We start from the raw sequence: 16418 nt of genomic DNA, 5'->3' as shown, positions 1-16418 counted from the left end.
CATTGTACCAGCAGTAGGAGAAAAGAAACGCAAATGCCGGTAGCACCAATTACACATCTAAGGTCATTCATTCTTTACAAATAGTTTGCTAATCTGATTATTTCTCTGCATTTAAATTGAGTAACGCCAATGAGACTTTTGTATTTTGACACACCAAATTATCGATGGAATCTTCAAATTTATGGCATATTAAAAAGGTGTGATTAGCTATTTGTTTTCTTTAATATAGACCCCTCCCCCGATAACAGTTGTTCACTGGAGGGAATAATCAAGGTCCTTGTATATCTTTGCAATGATTGATTTTCAAGACGGTAACATCAATGACATAAAACATATTATATTTGTAAAAAAATTCAAATAAAAAATACAGATTTGAATAGACTTATTTGTTTTTGTTGATCTATACAATTTATGAAATACTGTTGTTTACTTTCTAGCATTCAAAATCATAGATAGATATCTCTAAATCCCCAAAACATGTCACCTGAACTCTACTCATCGCTACTGGGACAAGCCAATTTGCTTACTCTAAGTACTTTAAACAATGCATCGTTTTGCAGTATTAAGGATTTGCATTATATTTGGTCACTGTTATAAACAGTTGAATATAAACAAAAACATGTATGATGTATGTATGTATGTATGTATGTATGTATGTATGTATGTATGTATGTATGTATGTATGTATGTATGTATGTATGTATGTATGTATGTATGTATGTATGTATGTATGTATGTATGTATGTATGTATGTATGTATGTATGTATGTATGTATGTATGTATGTATGTATGTATGTATGTATGTATGTATGTATGTATGTATGTATGTATGTATGATGTATGTATGATGTATGTATGTAATATGCAACTATTTGTCATTTTAAAGTGTTTTTCGTGGTTGCAAAGGTGAGGCATGCAAGTTCCACCCAGAACCCTAAAGGCTGATAAACAGTATTTTTCACATAGATGGCATCTAAACTCAGCGTACGTGTGAGGGGAGAGTGGGGGGGTGAAGGGGTTCATGGTGTGTGTGCGTGTGTGTCTGTATGTGTCTGTGATTAGAGGAGGATGGACGTATCGGCAGGCGAACCCTCGCTGTGCTATAACTGCGTCAGGGTCTGCTGGTACATAGGGGCGTGCATACACCCTAGGAAGCCAAACCAAGCACCTCTCCACTCTGAATAGAACATAAGTAAAGCACACCATCCGTGACACACAGCCGAGCCACTTATTTACAACCCACCATTAATCACAACAACCTCTTACCACTGCTGCTGGTTGCCAAGTGCATACTCGTTAAGTCTCCCAGACTTCCAGTTGATTCCAATACCACGGCCTTGTTCATTCAGGACGGTTCAGTACTGAGCATTGCACCTAGAAATGTTGTCTCCAGTATGCATGTGAAGATAAACTAAAGGGGCACATAGACTACATGACCAAAAGTATGTGGACACCTGCTTGTTGAACATCTCATTCCAAAATCATGGGCATTAATATGGAGTTGGTCCCCCTTTTGCTGCTATAACAGCCTCCTCTCTTCTGGGAGGGCTTTCCACTAGATGTTGTAACATTGCTGCGGGGACTTGCTTCCACTCAGCCACAAGAGCATTAGTGAGGTCGGACACTTATGTTGGGCGATTAGGCCAGGCTCGCAGTCAGCGTTTCAATTCATCCCAAAGGTGTTTGATGGGGTTGAGGTCAGGGTTCTGTGCAGACCAGTCAAGTTCTTCCACACCGATCTCGACAAACGATTTCTGTATGGACCTCGCTTTGTGTACGGGGGCATTATCACAATGAAACAGAAAAGGGCCTTTCCCAAACTGTTGCCACAAAGTTGGAAGCACAGAGTCATCTAGAATGTCATTGTATGCTGTAGCGTTAAGATTTCCCTTCACTGGAACTAAGGGACCTAGCCCGAACCATGAAAAATAGCCCCATTATTCCTCATCCACCAAACTTTACAGTTGGCACTATGCATTGGGGCAGGTAGTGTTCTTCTGGCATCCGCCAAACTCAGATTCATCCATCGGGCTACCAGATGGTTAAGCGCAATTCATCACTTCAGAGGCCACGAGTTTAACACCACTCCAGCCGACGCTTGACATGGCACATGGTGCGCAGTTATTGAGGACAGACGATTTTTATGCACTATGCGCGGGCCCGTTCTGTGAGCTTGTGTGGCCTACCACTTCGTGGCTGAGCCGTTGTTGCTCCTATACGTTTCCACTTCACAATACTGTTGACCGGGGAAGCTGTAGCAGGACAGAAATGTGACTTCTTGGAAAGGCGGCATCCTACGACGGTGCCACGTTGAAAGTCACTGAGCTCTTCAGTAAGACTATTCTACTGCCTGTGTTTGTCTATGGAGATTGCATGGCCGTGTGTTCAATTTTATACTGTACACCTGTCAGCAACGGGTGTACCTGAAATAGCCGAATCCTCTAATTTTACGGGTGTCCACATACTTTTGCATAAATAGTGAATGTGCTTGCACTTTATTTGTTAATATCTATCCAACATTTCCTTTCTGTTGCACTGATTGTATAGTAGGATATGTGTGTACTGTATGATCCTCAGAGTGTTGGTGGTGGTTTGTATTCCTCCAGGGGCGAGGTGCATTCACATTAGTATGCTGTCTCTTGGAGGAGAGAGAGAGAGAAACAGAGGGAGAGGGAGGGTGAGGGGGTAGGTGGCAACGTGTCGAAACATTCAATCCAGCTCCAAATCGGTGAACAGGTGCTGATAATAAGAAAACATTGATTGTAAACAAAGGTGGGGCTATAATTGGTAGACAGCAGGGAGAGGAGCTCTTTGTCTCAGTCCACTGGTCAGCACAGCACAGGGTGGGAGTGGCAGGAGCAGGGGAGGAGCTAGTACAAACAACAGGAATACAACAGGGAAACTAGGATCTTATTCAGTTCTATTCCTGGATGACATTTGTTCCTGGGGAAGAAAGTGTGTGTGTGTGTGTGTGTGTGTGTGTGTGTGTGTGTGTGTGTGTGTGTGTGTGTGTGTGTGTGTGTGTGTGTGTGTGTGTGTGTGTGTGTGTGTGTGTGTGTGTGTGTGTGTTGTGCTGGGCTGGAGCAAAACCCTGCACACAGATAGCCTACAGAGGGTTTTTTCTGTGTGGTGTTCTTGGCAGTGTAGTGACCGAACATGTCTCTCTGTGTCCCTCAGAGCCATTACCCTGGACAACACTCTGGTCATCCTGTCCACGGTGGCCCCTGATGCTGGACGCTACTATGTACAGGCGGTCAACGACAAGAACGGGGAAAACAAGACCAGCCAACCCATCACCCTGTCTGTTGACAGTGAGTAGCAGTGAAGCCATATGGAGAGATATACACACATGAATGAAGGCTTGCACATACACACATGGACCACACGCACACACATATAGACACACGTAGACACACACACACACACAAGGATGCATGCCCACACACACATACATACACATACACACACTGCAGCAGGCAGATAGAATTGATTATACTGTATAAGACAAGCGAAGGAAGCAGCTGCTCTCTGGTGAAGAGTTGATTATATGACACCCACACACACACACACACTTCCAGACACAGACACTATGGCCAGCAGCAGCATAGCAGATTCCACATTGAGAGAGAATCAAGCGCAGGCTGGTGCAGTTCAAGGTATTAGACTTGATTATAGAGGAAGCAGACATGGCCTATGGCACAGTGCAGGGGGACAGTTGATTAGAACATAACTCAGACCCAGACAGTAGATCTCAGAGGAGTAGCGGGACCAGAACAGACAGACAGACAGAGCAGACAGAACAGAGCAGATAGAACAGAGCAGACAGAACAGACAGACAGAACAGAGCAGACAGAACAGAGCAGACAGAACAGAGCAGATAGAACAGAGCAGACAGAACAGAACAGAGCAGATAGAGCAGACAGAACAGAGCAGACAGAGCAGAACAGAGCAGATAGAGCAGACAGAACAGAGCAGACAGAACAGAACAGAACAGAGCAGACAGAACAGAACAGAGCAGATAGAGCAGACATGCAGACAGAACAGAGCAGACAGAACAGAACAGAGCAGAGCAGACAGAACAGAGCAGACAGAACAGAGTAGACTGAACAGAGCAGGAAGAACCGAGCAGACAGAACATAGCAGACAGAACAGAGCAGACAGAGCAGAGCAGACAGAACAGAGAAGACAGAGAAGACAGGACAGAGCAAACAGAACTGACAGTACAGAGCAGACAGAACAGAGCAGACAGAGAAGACTGCGCAGACAGAACTGAGCAGACATGATAAAAACAGAGCAGACAGAACAGAACAGAGCAGATAGATCAGACAGAACAGAGCAGACAGAACAGACAGAACAGAGCAGACAGAACAGAGCAGACAGAACAGAGCAGATAGAACAGAGCAGACAGAACAGAACAGAACAGATAGATCAGACAGAACAGAGCAGACAGAACAGACAGAACAGAGCAGACAGAACAGAGCAGATAGAGCAGATAGAACAGAGCAGACAGAACAGAACAGAACAGAGCAGATAGAGCAGACAGAACAGAGCAGATAGAGCAGATAGAACCGTGCAGACAGAACAGAACAGAGCAGATAGAGCAGACAGAACAGAACAGAGCAGACAGAACTGAGCAGAACAGAACAGTGCAGATAGAGCAGACATGCAGACAGAACAGAGCAGACAGAGCAGACAGAACAGAACAGAGCAGAGCAGACAGAACAGAGCAGACCGAACAGAGCAGGCAGAACATAACAGAGCATACAGACCAGAGCAGAGCAGACAGTATAGAACAGAGCAGACAGAACAGAACAGAGCAGACAGTATAGCACAGAGCAGACAGAACAGAACAGACAGAATAGAGCAGATAGAACAGAAAAGAGCAGACATGCAGGCAGGCAGAACAGAACAGAACAGAGCAAACAGTATAGAACAGAGCAGATAGAACAGAACAGACAGAACAGACATAATAGAGCAGACAGAACGGAGCATACAGGCAGACAGAGCAGAGCAGAAGGAACAGAACAGACAAAATAGAACAGAGCAGACAGAATGGAGCAAACAGAACAGAGCAGGCAGACAGACAGACATTATAGCAGAGGTAGAGAAAGTGGGGGGTGCCAGAGAGAGAGACACACACTGCCCCTGTGAAGGACACACAGCCCTTGCCAGATTGTGTGTGTGTGTGTGTGTGTGTGTGTGTGTGTGTGTGTGTGTGTGTGTGTGTGTGTGTGTGTGTGTGTGTGTGTGTGTGTGTGTGTGTGTGTGTGTGTGTGTGTGTGTGTGTGTGTGTGTGTGTGTGTGTGTGTGTGTGTGTGCTTTCTCCTGGTCCCTGCAGGGATGTCCCTCACGCAGCATTATTCCCCTGGGGTCCACCAACACTCAACTGATCCTAGATCGGTGTCAGAAGGACGGAGAGGGGGAGGTGTACAGGGGAAGATTATTCTGTCAGTAAAACACACACATAGACAGACACACTTAGAGCTGTTGCGGTGACCATATTACCGCCACACTAGCAGTCATGCGCCATGACTGCAGTACAATTCCACGTGACCTCTGAGTCCCATGCAGTATGGACATGCTTTGGTAGTACCCAACTCGCTAACGATCATCAGGTCCTAATGGCCTGCTACTCAGGGCTCTATTGTCCCCTCTAACCACTCTGACATCAATGCAAATGGCATTAAAAATCACATCAAACACTTATCATCAAAACAGTATCATGCTCTTAAAACACCTCACTGTGATGATCAATATGAAGAAAGAAGTTCAACAGCAGGTTGAAACTGAGTGTAAAACATGGTTATTGTAGATGTCTTAAAGCCCAACACAACTAAATGGACAGCTCTTTCTAAGGTGAAGATTAGTTCAAAACCCCATATGCATATTAGCGCTAATGCATAGGCATATGAACAATAAATCAAATCAAATCCAATTTTATTTGTCACATACACATGGTTAGCAGATGTTAGTGCGAGTGTAGCGAAATGCTTGTGCTTCCAGTTCCGACAATGCAGTAATAACCAACAAGTAATCTAGCTAACAATTCCAAAACTACTACCTTAAAGACACAAGTGTAAAGGGATAAAGAATATGTACATAAAGATATATGAATGAGTGATGGTACAGAGCGGCATAGGCAAGATACAGTAGATGGTATTGAGTGCAGTATATACATATGAGATGAGTATGTAAACAAAGTGGCATAGTTAAAGTGGCTAGTGATACATGTATTACATAAGGATGCAGTAGATGATATAGAGTACAGTATATATGTATACATATGAGATGAATAATGTAGGGTATGTAAACATTATATTAGGTAGCATTGTTTAAAGTGGCTAGTGATATATTTTACATCATTTCCCATCAATTCCCATTATTAACGTGGCTGGAGTTGAGTCAGTGTGTTGGCAGCAGCCACTCAATGTTAGTGGTGGCTGTTTAACAGTCTGATGGCCTTGAGATAGAAGCTGTTTTTCAGTCTCTCGGTCCCTGCTTTGATGCACCTGTACTGACCTCGCCTTCTGGATGATAGCGGGGTGAACAGGCAGTGGCTCGGGTGGTTGTTGTCCTTGATGATCTTTATGGCCTTCCTGTGACATCGGGTGGTGTAGGTGTCCTGGAGGGCAGGTAGTTGTTGGTAATCAAGCCTACCACTGTTGTGTCGTCCGCAAACTTGATGATTGAGTTGGAGGCGTGCGTGGCCACGCAGTCGTGGGTGAACAGGGAGTACAGGAGAGGGCTCAGAACGCACCCTTGTGGGGCCCCAGTGTTGAGGATCAGCGGGGTGGAGATGTTGTTGCCTACCCTCACCACCTTGGGGCGGCCCGTCAGGAAGTCCAGTACCCAGTTGCACAGGGCGGGGTCGAGACCCAGGGTCTCGAGCTTGATGACGAGCTTGGAGGGTAGTATGGTGTTAAATTCCGAGCTGTAGTCAATGAACAGCATTCGCACATAGGTATTCGTCTTGTCCAGATGGGTTAGGGCAGTGTGCAGTGTGGTTGAGATTGCATCGTCTGTGGACCTATTTGGGCGGTAAGCAAATTGGAGTGGGTCTAGGGTGTCAGGTAGGGTGGAGGTGATGTGGTCCTTTACTAGTCTCTCAAAGCACTTGATGATGACGGAAGTGAGTGCTACGGGGCGGTAGTCGTTTAGCTCAGTTACCTTAGCTTTCTTGGGAACAGGAACAATGGTGGCCCTCTTGAAGCATATGGGAACAACAGACTGGGATAAGGATTGATTGAATATGTCCGTAAACACACCAGCCAGCTGGTCTGCGCATGCTCTGAGGGCGCGGCTGGGGATGCCGTCTGGGCCTGGTAAGTAAAGAAATAAAACAACAGTAAAAAGACAGGCTATATACAGTAGTGAGGCTATATACAGTAGGGAGGCTATATACAGTAGTGAGGCTATAAAAGTAGCGAGGCTACATACAGACACCGGTTAGTCAGGCTGATTGAGGTAGTATGTACATGTAGATATGGTTAAAGTGACTATCCATATATTATAAACAGAGAGTAGCGTAAAAGAGGGGTTAAAATAGGTGTTGGCGGGTGGCGGGTGGCGGGTGGCGGGTGGCGGGACGCAATGCCGATTGCCCGGTTTGATGAAATACTGTATGTTTCATTGCGAAAACTTGTTACTATAGATGTTCTTGAACCACTTTCGCGGAGTGAAATTAGTGTTGTCATATTTATTCCTCAGCTGCTCATATTAAGCACATGCCCCACTATAAAACCCAAGTAGCCAACCCATCATTATTGTTTAACAGACCCCGGCAGGAAAGTGCTCGGCTTCCATTCAGACAGATGAATGGAAGCGTGAATGTCTTTTTTCCCCCCTGCCTCTGTTCCTGCCCATTTGATAATGGGTCATTCTAAATCGAAACAAATTGTACATATTAGTAAAGACAAGATTCAAATGAGAATAGTCTGATGGGTGAAAATATGATCTCTTGGTGTGAGAACAGCTGTGCAGCCTGAGGCAAGGAACAGAGAGCAAGCATCTTCTTTTTTTTAACCTCGTTCTCAAATCATCAACATCCTATAGTCTCTCCATGCAGCCCATATGTTTGGATTTCTAACACGTTCTAAGGTTTGTATCCTTCACAACTAAAGTTGCCAAATAACTCCAAAACTAGCATATAGGACCTGTTTCAAATGATCTCTTTTGTGCTCAACATAGACACTTCATATGCGCAGTTCCGCAGTTATTCAGCTAAGTTCAATTATATTTGTCTTACAATAAAATCATATCATGTAAAATAATGGCATGGGACTTATAAGCATATCTTGTCAGCTAAACAAACAAGCCTACGGTCTATGGCATGGCCCGGTTTAATGAAATATTGTATGTTTGGGGACAGCCAGATAACATACAGTAGGACAACTCATGGAATTTTTTTCTTATTTAGATGTAAATAAAATAAATAATTGATTTATTGTATGTTTTTAAATGTTAAAGTTGCCAAGGCGTGCATCAGTGGATTCTATGTGTGGGGGCCTGGAGATACTAAACCTGTTTATGTTAATTAACGGGTTCATTACCGTGAGACCGGCAGTCTTTTGCATGACAATAACCCTCTGACAAAATTTCATGACCGCCACGGCCATGTCACCTTTAGTTGTTTCTGAGCCATGGTAGGATAGATGGATCACAATGTGTTTCTCCTGGACTCTAGACTCAGCTTTCCTACTGCCATGGGCTTTCCTTCTTGGAATCCTCAAACAAACCCACACACAAGCTCTCTCTCTCTCTCTCTTTCTCTCTCTGTGTCTCTCTCTCTCTCTCTCTCTCTCTCTCTCTCTCTCTCTCTCTCTCTCTCTCTCTGTCTCTCTCTCTCTCTCTCTCTCTCTCTCTCTCTCTCTCTCTCTCAATTCAATTCAATTCAATTCAAGGGCTTTATTGGCATGGGAAACATGTGTTAACATTGCCAAAGCAAGTGAGGTAGACAACATACAAAGTGAATATATAAAGTGAAAAACAACAAAAATTAACAGTAAACATTACACATACAACAGTTTCAAAACAGTAAAGACATTACAAATGTCATATTATATATATATATATATATATATATATACATACATATATACATATATATATATATATATATATATATATATATATATATATATATATATATATACACAATGTACAAATAATTAAAGGACACAAGATAAAATAAATAAGCATAAATATGGGTTGTATTTACAATGGTGTTTGTTCTTCACTGGTTGCCCTTTTCTCGTGGCAACAGGTCACAAATCTTGCTGCTGTGATGGCACACTGTGGAATTTCACCCAGTAGGTATGGGAGTTTTTCAAAATTGGATATGTTTTCGAATTCTTTGTGGATCTGTGTGATCTGGGGAAATATGTCTCTCTAATATGGTCATACATTGGGCAGGAGGTTAGGAAGTGCAGCTCAGTTTCCACCTCATTTTGTGGGCAGTGAGCACATAGCCTGTCTTCTCTTGAGAGCCATGTCTGCCTACGGCGGCCTTTCTCAATAGCAAGGCTATGCTCACTGAGTCTGTACATAGTCAAAGCTTTCCTTAATTTTGGGTCAGTCACAGTGGTCAGGTATTCTGCCGCTGTGTACTCTCTGTGTAGGGCCAAATAGCATTCTAGTTTGCTCTGTTTTTTTGTTAATTCTTTCCAATGTGTTAAGTAATTATCTTTTTGTTTTCTCATGATTTGGTTGGGTCTAATTGTGCTGTTGTCCTGGGGCTCTGTAGGGTGTGTTTGTGTTTGTGAACAGAGCCCCAGGACCAGTTTGCTTAGGGGACTCTTCTCCAGGTTCATCTCTCTGTTTGTGATGGCTTTGTTATGGAAGGTTTGTGAATCGCTTCCTTTTAGGTGGTTGTAGAATTTAATGGCTCTTTTCTGGATTTTGATAATTAGTGGGTATCGGCCTAATTCTGCTCTGCATGCATTATTTGGTGTTTTACGTTGTACACGGAGGATATTTTTGCAGAATTCTGCGTGCAGAGTCTCAATTTGGTGTTTGTCCCATTTTGTGAAGTCTTGGTTGGTGAGCGGACCCCAGACCTCACAACCATAAAGGGCAATGGGCTCTATGACTGATTCAAGTATTTTTAGCCAAATCCTAATTGGTATGTTGAAATTTATGTTTCTTTTGATGGCATAGAATGCCCTTCTTGCCTTGTCTCTCAGATCGTTCACACCTTTGTGGAAGTTACCTGTGGCGCTGATGTTTAGGCCAAGGTATGTATAGTTTTTGTGTGCTCTAGGGCAACAGTGTCGAGATGGAATTTGTATTTGTGGTCCTGGTGACTCGACCTTTTTGGAACACCATTATTTTGGTCTTACTGAGATTTACTGTCAGGGCCCAGGTCTGACAGAATCTGTGCATAAGATCTAGGTGCTGCTGTAGGCCCTCCTTGGTTGGTGACAGAAGCACCAGATCATCAGCAAACAGCAGACATTTGACTTCGGATTCTAGCAGGGGAGGCCGGGTGCTGCAGACTTTTCTAGTGCCCGCGCCAGTTCGTTGATATATATGTTGAAGAGGGTGGGGCTTAAGCTGCATCCCTGTCTAACCCCACGACCCTGTGTGAAGAAATGTGTGTGTTTTTGCCAATTTTAACCGCACACTTGTTGTTTGTGTACATGGATTTTATAATGTCATATGTTTTACCCCCAACACCACTTTCCATCAGTTTGTATAGCAGACCCTCATGCCAAATTGAGTCGAAGGCTTTTTTGAAATCAACAAAGCATGAGAAGACTTTGCCTTTGTTTTGGTTTGTTTGGTTGTCAATTAAGGTGTGCAGGGTGAATACATGGTCTGTTGTACGGTAATTTGGTAAAAAGCCAATTTGACATTTGCTCAGTACATTGTTTTCATTGAGGAAATGTACGAGTCTGCTGTTAATAATAATGCAGAGGATTTTCCCAAGGTTACTGTTGGTAGCACACATATTCCACGGTAGTTATTGGGGTCAAATTTGTCTCCACTTTTGTGGATTGGGGTGATCAGTCCTTGGTTCCAAATATTGGGAAGATGCCAGAGCTAAGTATGATGTTAAAGAGTTTTAGTATAGCCAGTTGGAATTTGTTGTCTGTATATTTGAACATTTCATTGAGGATACCATCGACACCACAGGCCTTTTTTGGGTTGGAGGGTTTTTTTTTTCTTCACTGGTCTCTCTCTCTCTCTCTCTCTCTCTCTCTCTCTCTCTCTCTCTCTCTCTCTCTCTCTCTCTCTCTCTGTCTCTTTCTCTCAGTCTTTGGTGTAGCAATATTTTCCAATTTTTCCAGTTCCGTAGCAAATATTATTACCAGTGGCCACTGAACTGTCCTGTTCTATTCTCCTCAATGCTATGTCAGAACAGAGATGTATGCTCCGGTCAATTCCAATATCTCACATGGCCGCACACATGTACACTTATCCACTCTGCCCACTGGAAATGAAATGTACTGTTCAGCACGGCTCCGGCCTGAAAATGAGCTTTGGCTATTTAATAAGCCAGAGCAGACCATCCGCAGCGACATTTAATATGAACTGCATACCTTTTAGATTGCATCACTTCTATTGTATAGAGTACGCTGTCATGCACACAGAAAACACACACTGATCACTGTCTTTCTTTCATTCTCTCTCTCTCTCTCTCTCTCTCTCTCTCTCTCTCTCCAATTTAAGGGCTTTATGGGCATGGGAAACATATGTTTACATCGCCAAAGCAAGTGAAGTAGATAATGAACAAAAGTGAAATAAACAATAAAAAATTAACAATATACTTGACAATTATAAAAGTTCCAAAAGAATAAAGACCTTTCAATGTCATATTATGTCTATATACAGTGTTGTAATGATGTGCAAATAGAAAATAAGTAAACATAAATATAGGTTGTATTTACGATGGTGTTTGTTCTTCACTGGTTGCCCTTTTCTTGTGGCAACAGGTCACAAATTGTGCTGCTGGTAAGGCACACTGTGGTATTTCACCCAATAGATATAGGAGTTTATCACAATTGGATTTGTTTTCGAATTCTTTGTTGGGCTCTGTGGATAATCTGAGGGAAATGTGTGTCTCTAATATGGTCATACATTTGGCAGGAGGTTAGGAAGTGCAGCTCAGTTTCCACCTCATTTTGTGAGCAGTGTGCACATAGCCTATCTTCTCTTGAGAAGGTCCTGGTAACTGGACCTTTTTTGGAATACCATTATGTTTGTCTTACTGAGATTTACTGTCAGGGCCCAGGTCTGACAGAATCTGTGCAGAAGATCAAGGTGCTGCTGTAGGCCTTCCTTGGTTGGGGACAGAAGCACCAGATCATCAGCAAACAGTAGACATTTGATTTCAGATTCTAGTAGGTTGAGGCCAGGAGCTGCAGACCGTTCTAGTGCCCTCACCAATTCGTTGATATATATATGTTGAAGAGAGTGGGGCTTAAGCTGCACCCCTGTATCACCCCATGGCCCTGTGGAAAGAAAGATGTGTGTTTGTGTACATGGATTTTATATTGTCATATATTTTTCTCCCAACACCACTTTCCATCAATTTGACAAAGCAGGTCCTCATGCCAAATTGAGTTGAAAGCTTTTTTGAAATCAACAAAGCATGAAAATACTTTTCCTTTGTTTTGGTTTGTGTGTTTGTCAATTAGGGTGTGCAGGGTGAATACGTGGTCTGTCATACAGTAATTTGGTAAAAACAATTTGACATTTGCTCAGTACATTGTTTTCGCTGAGGAAATGTGTCTCTCTCTCTCGTTCTCTCTATTTCACACTTACTGTCTATCCCTCTTTCTCTCTCTCCCTCTCTCAATTCAATTAAATTGAATTTGCTTTATTGGCATGAGGTAACAATGTACATGTTGCCAAAGCTTACTTTGGAGATTTACAATATTAACATAATGAATAATAATAATCAGTATTGTCAATGGGACAACAGTAACAACAATAACCATGCATTGAACAATAACAATAAGCATAGAGGACATGTGCAGATTGCTTGGTCTGTCAGACACTGTCCTTCACCTAATGGCAGGCAGCAATCTAGTGCACTGCCAACCCACAGCTCTCTGGGTCCTCCCCCAACAGGACGGGTAGTCTATCCTCATCAGAGAGGTCTTTGAAATCTTGAATAAGGGTTTCAAATTTGGGGAAATGACACTCAAACCTTTCCTCTACAGGGTGCCAGGTTTTCCTGTGTCTACCCTTCTCAATGGCAAGGCTTTTCTCACTGAGCCTGTACTTTGTCACGGTTTTGATCAGTAACCATGGTCAAATAGTTTGCCACGTTGTACTGTCGATTTAGGGCCAGATGGCACTCCATTCTGCTTTGTGCTTGTGTTTCCCAATAAGTAATGTAGTTTTGTTTTGACTGTGTTGTAATTTGGTTTGATCTGATTGATTGGATGTTCTGGTCCTGAGGCTTCAGTGTGTTAGTAGAACAGGTTTGTGAACTCAGCCCCAGGACCAGCTCAATGAGGGGACTATTTTCTTTGCTTAACTCTTCGTATTGCAGGGCTGGGTAATGATATGAGAGGGGGTCACTGTATTTCCAAAATTTAATTGCTATTTTTTTAGTTTTTATTATTAGTGGATATTGGCCAAAGTAATTGTAGTGTGTGCAGTACTCTATATATTTCTCTTTCTCTCCCTCTCTCTCTCTCTCTCTCTCCAGATGTGGGTGGTCCTGCAGACCCTATCGCCCCCACCATAATCATCCCCCCCAGGAACACCAGTGTAGTGTCAGGCACGTCTGAAGTCACCATGGAGTGTGTCGCCAACGCCAGGTAAATCCATGCTTCCCCACTCTCTAGTCTCAAATCTGTCATCATCTGTTGCCTTCCAGACAGACTGGTTTTGATGGATCATTTTATTGAGAAGCCAAAAGTGTAACGAGTGATTAATGAGTCAACTACTAATCTGTCTGTGTTTGTTCTGTAAATATTCTGTAAATATATTTGTGTCTTTTCAAAATCATGACTCTCTTTCTCTCTCTCTCTCTCTCTCTCTCTCTCTCTCTCTCTCACTCGCTCTCTCACTCTCGCACTTTCTTACTTTTCTCTCTCTCTCTCTCTCTCTCTCTCTCTCTCTCTCTCTCTCTCTCTCTCTCTCTCTCTTCTGTCTCTCTCTCGTTTCCGTCCCAGACCCCTGATCAAACTCAGCATCACATGGAGGAAGAACAGGGTTCTTGTCACCAGTGGTCTGAGTGACTTCAACCGCAGACTGACCATTATCAGCCCTGTGGTCAGTGACTCAGGGTTCTATGAGTGTGAGGTGGTCCTCCGCAGCAGCAGTGTGCCTTCTGTCAACGCTGGGGCCTACCTACATGTTCAAGGTAATAATATATCTGGGGCCTACCTACATGTTCAAGGTAATAATATATCTGGGGCCTACCTACATGTTCAAGGTAATAATATATCTGGGGCCTACCTACATGTTCAAGGTAATAATATATCTGGGGCCTACCTACATGTTCAAGGTAATAATATATCTGGGGCCTACCTACATGTTCAAGGTAATAATATATCTGGGGCCTACCTACATGTTCAAGGTAATAATATATCTGGGGCCTAATAATAATATATATCTGGGGCCTACCTACATGTGCAAGGTAATAATATATCTGGGGCCTACCTACATGTTCAAGGTAATAATATATCTGGGGCCTACCTACATGTTCAAGGTAATAATATATCTGGGGCCTACCTACATGTTCAAGGTAATAATATATCTGGGGCCTACCTACATGTTCAAGGTAATAATATATCTGGGGCCTACCTACATGTTCAAGGTAATAATATATCTGGGGCCTACCTACATGTTCAAGGTAATAATATATCTGGGGCCTACCTACATGTTCAAGGTAATAATATATCTGGGGCCTACCTACATGTTCAAGGTAATAATATATCTGGGGCCTACCTACATGTTCAAGGTAATAATATATCTGGGGCCTACCTACATGTTCAAGGTAATAATATATCTGGGGCCTACCTACATGTTCAAGGTAATAATATATCTGGGGCCTACCTACATGTTCAAGGTAATAATATATCTGGGGCCTACCTACATGTGCAAGGTAATAATATATCTGGGGCCTACCTACATGTTCAAGGTAATAATATATCTGGGGCCTACCTACATGTTCAAGGTAATAATATATCTGGGGCCTACCTACATGTTCAAGGTAATAATATATCTGGGGCCTACCTACATGTTCAAGGTAATAATATATCTGGGGCCTACCTACATGTTCAAGGTAATAATATATCTGGGGCCTACCTACATGTTCAAGGTAATAATATATCTGGGGCCTACCTACATGTTCAAGGTAATAATATATCTGGGATCTGCCTACATGTTCAAGGTAATAATATATCTGGGGCCTACCTACATGTTCAAGGTAATAATATATCTGGGGCCTACCTACATGTTCAAGGTAATAATATATCTGGGGCCTACCTACATGTTCAAGGTAAGAATATATCTGGGATCTGCCTACATGTTCAAGGTAATAATATATCTGGGGCCTACCTACATGTTCAAGGTAATAATATATCTGGGGCCTACCTACATGTTCAAGGTAATAATATATCTGGGGCCTACCTACATGTTCAAGGTAAAATATATCTGGGGCCTACCTACATGTTCAAGGTAATAATATATCTGGGGCCTACCTACATGTTCAAGGTAATAATATATCTGGGGCCTACCTACATGTTCAAGGTAATAATATATCTGGGGCCTACCTACATGTTCAAGGTAATAATATATCTGGGACCTACCTATGTTCAAGGTAATAATATATCTGGGATCTGCCTACATGTTCAAGGTAATAATATATCTGGGGCCTACCTACATGTTCAAGGTAATAATATATCTGGGGTCTACCTACATGTTCAAGGTAATAATATATCTGGGGCCTACCTACATGTTCAAGGTAAGAATATATCTGGGATCTGCCTACATGTTCAAGGTAATAATATATCTGGGGCCTACCTACATGTTCAAGGTAATAATATATCTGGGGCCTACCTACATGTTCAAGGTAATAATATATCTGGGGCCTACCTACATGTTCAAGGTAAAATATATCTGGGGCCTACCTACATGTTCAAGGTAATAATATATCTGGGGCCTACCTACATGTTCAAGGTAATAATATATCTGGGGCCTACCTACATGTTCAAGGTAATAATATATCTGGGGCCTACCTACATGTTCAAGGTAATAATATATCTGGGACCTACCTACATGTTCAAGGTAATAATATATCTGGGGCCTACCTACATGTTCATGGTAAGAATATATCTGGGGCCTACCTACATGTTCAAGGTAATAATATATCTGTGGCCTACCTACATGTTATTATTATTATTATATTACATGTTCAAGGTAATAATATATCTGGGGCCTACCTACATGTTCAAGG

At 42.6% G+C, this 16418-nt stretch overlaps 1 protein-coding gene across 7 annotated transcripts in view; it reads left to right on the top strand.

The window, feature by feature from the left end:
• The window catches only part of sdk2b (sidekick cell adhesion molecule 2b), a 520366-nt gene that overhangs the window by 425618 nt on the left and 78330 nt on the right, over positions 1–16418 (top strand). For all 7 annotated transcript variants that reach the window (XM_052478026.1, XM_052478027.1, XM_052478023.1 and 4 more), the window contains exons 5-7: positions 3179–3312; positions 13662–13773; positions 14131–14321. In XM_052478026.1, coding sequence (XP_052333986.1) covers positions 3179–3312; positions 13662–13773; positions 14131–14321 — 437 coding nt within the window. The remainder of the gene's footprint in view (positions 1–3178; positions 3313–13661; positions 13774–14130; positions 14322–16418) is intronic.

The sequence above is a fragment of the Oncorhynchus keta genome, chromosome 24, assembly GCF_023373465.1.
Source record: "Oncorhynchus keta strain PuntledgeMale-10-30-2019 chromosome 24, Oket_V2, whole genome shotgun sequence".
Lineage (NCBI taxonomy): Eukaryota > Metazoa > Chordata > Actinopteri > Salmoniformes > Salmonidae > Oncorhynchus > Oncorhynchus keta.
Note: the sequence above shows the minus strand (reverse complement) of the source record. Positions and strands in the feature narration are given on the sequence as shown.